Here is a 9,729-nt window from a genome sequence, read left to right as displayed (position 1 = left end):
TTTATTCTTGGCTGACATTTCGGTGAGGTTGCCTTCTCCAGAGCATGAAAGGGTGGGATCGATTAATTGATTTCTCCGATCAGTCTCCTCCACCAGCAAGGAAAATCCTAACTATACTTCTGGATCTCATACCTACAAGTGAAAATATAACTCGTTCCTTAGGACCGGAGGACTCTCCTACTGCAGCTTGAGACCCATGGTGATGTGACTAACACATCAATATAACACCTTCAAATGGGGGACGAGTTCCCGTGTAATAGAGAATCATTTCTCTTTGAGATTCATTTTTCGGTTCTGCGCGGATCCAAAATGCTTAGCGCGCCGTAGTGGTAGATTCACGCGCCGTTGTGATGATGTTAACTCTAAAATCTTCTCCGTTGTGATGTCGTACCCTATAATCCTATTGCAGTAGAGTCACGTCGTTTTCTTTTGCCGTTCAGGCGTTTCTTGAAGGTATCATACCACGAATCGGGGGTGGTACGGATTTTAGATGGAGTATCCGTTAACGGGGTCGTAGATTATGGAGACCGGGGTGGTTCCGCTTTTCTCTACTTGAATCACTGCAAGCAGCCGGTCCCTGAACACTATTTTGTACGATGCCTTCTTTTGCAACGTGCCTTTGCCACCCTTGCACGCCTAGCGTCCCTTACTGCCTATCGGGGCAGTCCGAATTGATTTCCGACGAATCGTAGGGCGGAGGCGGCGCAAGGGGTGGAGCGCTGCAATAGATGGCGCCGTACAAAACAGCATTCTGGAGGCGGCTGTTTGCAGTGATGCAGGGAGAAATGAGCGGAACTACCTACGCCTCCATAATCTACGACCTCGTATACGGATACTCCACCCGAAATCCGCACCACCTCAGATTCGTGGTATGCTGCCTTTAACCGCAGCACCTGCACCTGTAATTTATTGCTTACATTTAACAAAAAACACAAAGAAGTATTCACAGTGTGCTAGAAGCAAAAGTTGTCATTTACATGCACAGTAAGGTGTCCCCTATAGTGTGAAACAAAAAAAAAAGATAACTTCGAATCGTACTCACCTGCTCATGACGGACGAGAATAAATGAACGATTTGAACTAGGCTTCTTATAGTTCCGATCCGAAAAATGGATACTACAGGAGACCTAGCCCGAATCGTTCATTTATTCCACTCAGTCCTAGTTCCAAAATGGCATCTCATTGCGCACTCTGACCGTTGTTCGTTAGTTCTACAAGTGCACAATGAGATGGCAATTATTTCTTACCACTTCGAACGCCTGGCTAGAGGCGGACTTCAGGTTTTTCGCAGTGCTCGCTTCTTTCACCTTCAGTGATCAATAAAAAGCATTTCCTAAGGAGTTGAATTTGAATTTTTCAACGCTTTCTTAGTTCTACTTTTAATAACTTTAAAGGCATCACCCCACGAATCTGGAGTAGTACGGATTTCCGATGGAATATTCGTATACGAGATCGTAGATTATGGGGAGGGGTAATTCCGTTCATTTCTTCCTAATTGCCGTAGAAAATGGTCCGGAAGATACGGCTTTGAGCGTTTCGGCGAACTATTTTCTACAAAGAGTTCGATTGGAGCGCGCCAGCCCTGCCCGGCGCCGTATCATTGTGGGGAGGAGATTCGAGAAACAAGTGTTGAGAATCGTTGTAGTGAATGCAGTGTACCATTCACATCTGTACGATTCCAAATAATACTCAAGATGTTTTAAAGATGAGCGCGGAAATCTCGATGATTCACATTATTATTCGCGTTTTTCAACAATAGCATAATTCCATGGTCATCCGTCGAAGTTGTTATGGCATACAACACTGTCGTGACTACCGGTTTTTACCCATTCAAATTGCAACAGTGACCTTGGATTTGTTGCAAAGCCCTTGAGGCGTCTCGTGTCAGCCGCCTCAATTGTCCGTTGCCGTTAAACTGCTCTGATAAACTACACGAAACATGAAATTCGGTTACTAGAGCGTCTTTTTGTGCGGAAAGGGGGATTTCCGTCACTGAACGGTCCTGCCGAGAGGGCCCTTTTTTTAGCTATGTACAAGAGAGGAAATAGTCGTTTGACCACTTGTTCGATTCGTTTCCTGACATTTTCCGACCCTTTGCCAAGTAAATTCCATAGATTTTGAATTTTTTGCAAAACTACTTGCAAAACAACATCCTATTTCGCCTTAAATTTTTATGAAGATAATTCTGGTGTTATTTTTGCATGCATTCACAGGGACCGAATAGGATAAACTCCTAATCAAAAATCGAGTTGAGTTCGGTTCAGATTCGTATGAAGCGAAAATTTTGCGTTGTTAAAAGAGATTAGAGAGAAAAGCACCAATTTAGCTTCCGATTCCAGCAATCGCTTCAAACTAAAGAAATTGCGAATTTCTCTAGAAATTTCCATACGAGGGTTATTGATGAGGGTTAGTCGATATACGGATATAAAATATAATATCGTTTTCCTATCGCAACGCTATTACATTGCTTTGTCTGATTCTTGAATTTATTTATTCAATGATTTTTTTTAAGTGGTTACATTCAGAAGCAGAAACGAGCTCATACTACAAAAATTGACCTACTTTTCCATTATCCATCGTCATAAGGACAAGAAGGTGTGAGTCTAATTTTTACTATTCGATTAAAGCACAAAGAATTAAAGGAAACTCGTATGTTGGTAGAAAAATAAAAGGATAAATATATCCTATGCAGTTGTACGTGATGTGTCCCCATATAAACTGGTACAGCAGTGCAAAGAACACGGTATAATTATGGTCGTCAGTTTGGATAACTCTCATCCTTTAAAACTTTTCAGAGAAACTGGGTTGTTTGGAACAATCGATGAAATAGACCCCTGCACATGTGATTTAAGTGAACAGACTCTTTCATGGGCATAGAATGCATGTTTTAAAGGCAGGAAACGAATTTTTGGTGGTACCCACGAATTCTTGGTGGTACGGATTTCAGGTGGAGTATTTGTATACGGGATGGGAGACTATGAAGAGGGGGTGATTCCGTCCATTTCTTCCTAACTGCCTTAAAAAACGGCCCGGAAGATGCGGCGCCGCACAAGATTGGCGCGCTCCAGTCGAACTCCTTGTAGAAAATAGTGCGCCAGAACGCCCGAAGCCATATCTTCCTGGCCGTTTTTACGGCAATTTGGAAGAAATGGACGGAATCACCCCCCTCTCCATAGTCTCCCATCCCGTATACGGATACTCCACCTGAAATCCGTACCACCTCAGATTCGTGGAGTGATGCCTTTAAAGAAATCTTCTCTTTTTTGACCATATGGATATTGCTGGGGCCAGCTGAAACCCAACGATCCCGTTGCCTGCTTTCAATAGTATTACTAGTATTACTATATAGTAACATTTGGTAAGAGGTTCTGCTGTGAATGCTCGATCGATCGATAGTTCAAAGACGTCCTAGAGCCAACCTTGCAATTAAACATTCCGAATTGAATTCGATGAGTTGGTGCCAGAATCGTCTGGGAGGATAAAGACACTGACTTGACACATAGGCTAGCTCCCATGGGCATGTGCAGGTCACACACACTCGCTCGTAAACGTCAAACGATTCTATTTAAATCGAAGTTAAAGCCCTCGCGCATCCCACACGTACTGATCAATGTCAGACATTTTATCCTTCATGTGGAATGTGCATTGAGCTTAGTTTTTACCTCAAATGGTTGATCGTAAAGGAAATTTATTTTTTATTTGTCTTCTAATAAGAAGCCAAGTATAAACACAAATAAAATTGACTTGAATTGTATGATCGTAACCAGCTCGCATACGTCGCTTGTTGATTTTTATACAGCCACCTTTGAGGGATGATTTATCGCTGCTTTTCCCAAAGCTAAAAGATTTTTCTTTGAAACAAAAGCTGTTGGTAAAATGTTAGTTGAATGTTTTCAAAGAGAACTATTTGTTCTAAAAGAAGTCGATGTTTTGATTTTAAAAATTTCATTGGTTCCTGATTTGGCATCCTTCGTTAGCTTTCACTTTTTGAAATGCGGATTTTGCCTCGTAGAGGGATCGAACACCGGTTGAAGCAAATGTCACTGGTTGAGGGGAAAAAATTCCCAATATTTTAAAATGTATTACTGCAGATCAGGTTGTGGTATACTCTCCGTTGTGGTTCCTCCTGTACATCCCAGAATACCTCCCATCCATTAGTCAAGAAGTTTTCTGACGCTTCGTTTTGTTCTAATCCTACGTTTTTTGTTCTTTCTTCTTTTTCTTCATGTACTTTCTCATTTCCAAAAGTTTTTTTCCTAAAAAAAAAGATTAATCGATGGTTTCGAGCAAAGCAAATCTCATGAAATGTTCATGCGGCTTTATCACCTCGAATAAATTCAAAAAACGTAATGTGTCGAGAATTTCTCGTTTTGTTCACTTGAGACTTTAATTTAATAATGTAATAGCACAGAAATAAAAAGTTCCAAGAATAGAAATTTAACTACCTTGTAGAGGAGGAAATGGTCCACTAAATGGCATATACATAATTTCTTCCCAATACTCTTTGCCAACTAGTGCATGCAAAGCATAAAAAACGACTATAAATTGTTTTTCAACCAAGTAGAACCTCCGCCTGAAGAAAGTTGCACGAGTTTTTTCTGGTGAGTTTTTCAGCATTTGCCACTAAAAAACAAAAGAATGGAATCTTGTGAAAGGATTATTAAAAAAAAAACAAATCAGCGAAATAAATAGTGAAAATAAGTTAAAGTAAAAAAAAAAAACAAATAGAGCAAAGAATTCGTAAAGGGGTACTGTATTCTCGGACTGTACGATACACAAGGAACCTTCAGGAATTCTTTCTGCTGCTTTATATAAAACTTGGTTCTATGCTCTTAACAGTTTTTCTCGGGACGAAATTCCATGGTTTGAAAAGAACGTAAAATGACAAAATAAAACATCAGCAATGTTAGGGATAATAGCAGGTTGTCTCTTTTTTAAAAAATTTGAATCAATTTCTATTTTTTAAAAATCTAAAACATCTTTATTCTACAAATCCGAATTTCGGAATTCAGAAGGTTTCTCTTAGTGAGGCTGGCTAAATCGAATTTTAAAAGCAAAAATCTATTAAAAAATTCCGACTAAGTCGAATTTTAAAAGCAAAAATCTATCTAAAAATTATTTTCATTCTTATTCAAAAAAGGGACGTAACTTTTCGGTGTCTCCAACCATGATCAGGAGAATAAGGACCGCACCATATCACAATAAAAATCATCAAGATCACAAATAAAAAAAAGATTTCATGATCAGAATAATGAAACGCAAAGTCACAAATAAATTTCTTAGAACGACGATTTGGGATGGCCAATGTTCGATAGAAATAATTCCAATTTATTTATTTTTCACTATTCGATTATAAATAAGACACATGCGAAAACATTGTTATCATTCTAATTTTAGGAGTAAGAGTATACGTGTGGGAATGCAACGACATGACGAAATAGCACGTGTTTACAAGAGACGTGAGGCAGAAAAAATAATGACAATGTCGACAACTGGTTCTCCACTTTTGCCGTATGCCATGTCGCATGATTTCGATTTGCCTCTCTCGAGTAAATCGTCTATAAAAGGCAGGCGTAGATGGGAGATCGGAGGTTCGAATCAGCTGTGATCGACGCGTTTGTCCGGGTGTGAAAGCAGAATGAAACGTTTTACGCTCGTCTTCCTAGTCGCCTTTGCATTTATCACTATTACAGTACCGTCAACTTTTGCCAGGTGAGTTTATACGTCTTCCATAAGTCTGGAGATAAGTTGAAATAATTAATAATCTTAAGAATTCATGAGTTTTACTCTGAGTTGAAATTGTATGAATTGATATATTCTAAAAAAACATTTTAGTATAATATATACAATGCATAATACAAAAACATATATAATAACATACAAAAAATAGATGAATGACCTAAGACCTCTGCATTCCTTCTTCCTTTAACGGTTTTCATAGAAATATTTAGTTGATTTGAAATAAATATATAAAAATATAATGTTATAAGTGATAATATGACATACTATATGTAATTTTTATTAGAAAACATTGACAAAAGTATGTCGAGGTTTCAAGATACGAGAACGTTTGAACCACAACATAATGTATTTTAATTAAAGTTTGACACCCTTTCTGGTACGTCCGCAGTTTTTGTTAGATTATTTTAGGAAAATCCTTTTTTTACATCTCTCTCATCTTCTTTATCACATATCTATTCCATTCTTTTCATCCTCGAGATCCTAATTCGCCAAAACTAGCGACTTTCAAGAAAGAATCTATTGTGGAGTTGAAAACACTACTTTCAGTATTCGTGTCAGAAAATCACTTTTTCTTCGATGGCTCAAAATAGTCAAGCTATGACTGGTCTATTTTAAGCCTCGTTTTTTTCAAAGGTTTTTTTCCCCTCATTTCTTTTCTCTCATGAAATAAACACTGGTGAAAACCCTTCAGAATATATGGAAAAAGAGGGGATGATCACCCTTTCAACGATGGCTCAAAATAGCCAAGCTATGACTGGTCTATTTTAAGCTTCGTTTTCAAGTTCATGAATTGAAGTAACACTTTTTCTTCCTTCAACCGAATAGAAGAGACTGTTATACTACCGTAATACCAGGGATCCACCCGGTACCTTTGTACAACTGTGTGTATGAAATAAACATTGCCGCTAATACTTCAAAACTAATCGAAAAGAGGGGATGAACACCTTTCGAACGGTAACTGAATACTGTATTTGTGACTAAGAAGGTCCCATCACGTTTATACTGTTTTTTGTGCATATATTCACTGAAAACTTTTTAAACAATTATGTACTTCTACTTGCAAATGACTGTAAGTTGCGCAACATGAGTTAAATCAGAAATACCACTTCGGGAATCAATAGTGAGATTATTGGTCGATCACCATTACTGATCCACGATCCTGTTCTTCAAAAAAAATGCTCGAAATGCTTTTCAGACAACTACTAAGTCCTAAGTCAATGTTAGTTTTGTGTAATATAAAAATGACTACGTATGTATCAATTCTTCATTCTTTATCATCAATTTCCTTTTTTTTGCATGTATTGATCGGTACATATGAATTAGTAGAAGAGCTTTGAATGAAAAATACGAAACCAAATTAGACGATACTCCGTGATACGGTAACATAACAACCATCTTTATACTTATTAAAAAAAAAGGATATCAACGGATTAGTTTCACAATACTCGTGGGTTCTAATTGTTGTTCTAGCGATTAACAGCACCACTTTTCGGAACACATAATCCAAAAGGTCGTTGTATCCAATCCATGCATAATAAAAACGACGGAAATGATTCGGTCAATAAAACCTATGGACCTTCTCTGATATTTCTCATTCAACTAATTTGTTCAATTTCTATAGTTACGACGATAAAAAGTAAGAAATTTACTTTAGAAACGAACGAATCCTTAATTTTAAGAAATTATTACCGTGAGTGATTGCGGGCATAATAGTTTGTGATTCAGTTAAAACGAAACAATTGTTCAACAAAATAGTGAAATAATAAAACAAAATAGTAAAATTAATACGTTATCTTTAAATAATACCAATCTCCTCTGTAAGGTCTGTGTTGACAGTTTTAAGATTTTGCTTTTGATTTGAGGATTTTGCCAGTGGCATTACGACTGAGGTAAATCAACTATAAAAAACTGAACTATAAAAATAAAATATAAATATAAATAAATATAAATATATATAAATTTTAATTTCTTAAACTTTCCTAACCATAATCAAGTTAGAACAATCACGATAAAACGCTCATATAGTCAGCATTCGAGATGTTCAACCGGGTAGGCGCAACGCATTCCCTTCGTTGACACCTGTACTCCTCTTTTCGCGTTCGTTCTCACGCCAGAGGCGTATCATGCTCGTTTAATTGAACATTTTCGGCGCTGATTATGTAATATTCAATAAACTTTTAGTGTTTAGTTAACGCTAAAAATTAACTTCTCGATGTCAGAGCTCGTACCTGAAATTTTAACGTTCGCTGAACAAAATTTTGCTTATGAAATCCTTCTTTACGTCTGATGTCTCCAATCCATTTTAGCTCGTATCCTGTAGCTGCAAGAGCTGAAGAGGCTCGGAACATTGTTTTTTTAAGAAACTCTTTTTTGCTGTATTTTCTTTGATTTGTTTCGATTGTTCAATGTATAGATTAACTTCGTTATCAAAAATTCAGACTTATCTGAAAGAAAATTAGTTGCGCTCCTCTTTCTTACTTATGCACTCATATTTCCATCGCTGGATGTGATTCCAAAATTCACTGTTCTTTTGTAAAAGTAAAAAAAATCTGTTCTCGTAATACGATAGTTGCAGAATTCCACAAAAAATGAATTTACGAGGCTTATTCAGCCATTATTTTGGACTTAGCACAGAGTAGATAAACAGTATTAGGAGATGCAACAGTGTTGTTATCCAGGATTTACATTTTTCGTTCATCTAGCCCTCATGTAATTGCTTTGTGAGACAAAGACACAAATTTAACCACTATTTAGTGAATATTATTTGTAAAAGTGACGAGAGGTGTCTGTCGATTTTGTGTGTCAAACCACAACAAATAGATCTTTCCAGAAGATTTAAGAAAAATGTGATAATATCTGTCACTTCTTTTGATAGTGTATGAGCTCTACAATCCTTCTGTTATTGTTTCAAACGTTTCTTATCAAGATCGACAGTAAATCTAATTATTTAAATCCACGAAATCGTTCATTAAAGAGACAAATCTGTTCTCGTAAAGAAAGTGACGCTGCAAAGAGATTACTGTAGGCAAGAATAATTTCTATCCAAGCTTTCTTAGAAAATTGAGCCCTTAGCCTCTTTTTCGTGTCTTTGAGATCCTGACAGCTTCGTGTTCCGGAACAGTTATAAATATTTATTAAATTATTATGTCAAATTTGTTATTGAGTAGAACAAACATGGATAGTAAAAGGTTCAAGAATCCTTCAGCATTATGACGTCATCAACGCGTTGGTGCACTGGAATTAGAGAGAAAAATTAGGAAAAAAGAAACCTTTGAAGAAATAATTTGAGAAGCAATATACAGTAAATTACAGTAGTCTTGGCATCTTTTTTTAGTGTTCGAGTGAAACGTCAATACTACGGGATGTACGGTATGTATGGATATCCATATGGGATGGGCTACTATAGCCCGTACACCTTCCCAAGTCCATACGGATACAGTGGCCTTGGTGGTTATGGTGGATATGGTCTCGGATATGGAATGGGTTATGGAATGGGATATGGATTGTATGGGTAATAAATCCTAGAGAGCGATACAGTCTGTATTTGAATCATTGTAATTTTTTCTGTAATTAAATTGTATTCTACTCAAGGAATTTCTTCCTTTCTATGCATTTCATTTACAATAAAGATCTATTATGAATAAAGATGACTTACTTGTTTTATTAATAACAATTGTTATATGTGATCGATCTGGGAACAGCAAAGGAACGATCGTGTCGTCGAGGACGGTAGACACGTGAATCCGAATGGACATCTGCAATCATTGACCCGTAATAGTTCAATGTTTTACGTTACAATCCATTACATAGAATTCATACACCCATAGATCCGATAGTCGCAGCCGGTGTAGCCGCCCCCCTTCACTTTTTGACAATTGGTGAAGGGATCCCCTTCACGGTTGGCGAAGGGATCCCATCACCTCAGCTGCACCCCAAGAGCTAGACCCTCTTCACCTGAGGAGGGCACAGCTCCTCCCTACCGCACCTA

General features: G+C 37.4%; 2 protein-coding genes across 2 annotated transcripts; both read left to right on the top strand.

Moving 5' to 3' along the window:
• Positions 1 to 44: 44 nt before the first annotated feature.
• Positions 45 to 5,607, top strand: RB195_003220 (uncharacterized protein; the record flags this gene model as incomplete). Its single annotated transcript, XM_064200785.1, has 3 exons — positions 45 to 52; positions 2,525 to 2,596; positions 5,397 to 5,607. 3 exons carry the CDS (start codon positions 45 to 47, stop codon positions 5,605 to 5,607), a joined length of 291 nt encoding a protein of 96 aa, XP_064056666.1.
• Positions 5,608 to 5,637: 30 nt separating this feature from the next.
• Positions 5,638 to 9,256, top strand: RB195_003219 (uncharacterized protein; the record flags this gene model as incomplete). The annotated part of the gene is made up of 2 exons (XM_064200784.1): positions 5,638 to 5,711; positions 9,076 to 9,256. The coding sequence occupies 2 exons, from the start codon at positions 5,638 to 5,640 to the stop codon at positions 9,254 to 9,256; spliced, it is 255 nt and encodes an 84-aa protein (XP_064056665.1).
• Between the last annotated feature and the right edge of the window lie 473 nt (positions 9,257 to 9,729).

Source organism: Necator americanus, chromosome IV (genome assembly GCF_031761385.1).
Source record: "Necator americanus strain Aroian chromosome IV, whole genome shotgun sequence".
Taxonomy (NCBI): Eukaryota; Metazoa; Nematoda; class Chromadorea; order Rhabditida; family Ancylostomatidae; genus Necator; species Necator americanus.
The sequence above is the reverse complement of the archived record's forward strand: the minus strand, read 5'-3'. Positions and strand labels throughout refer to the sequence as shown.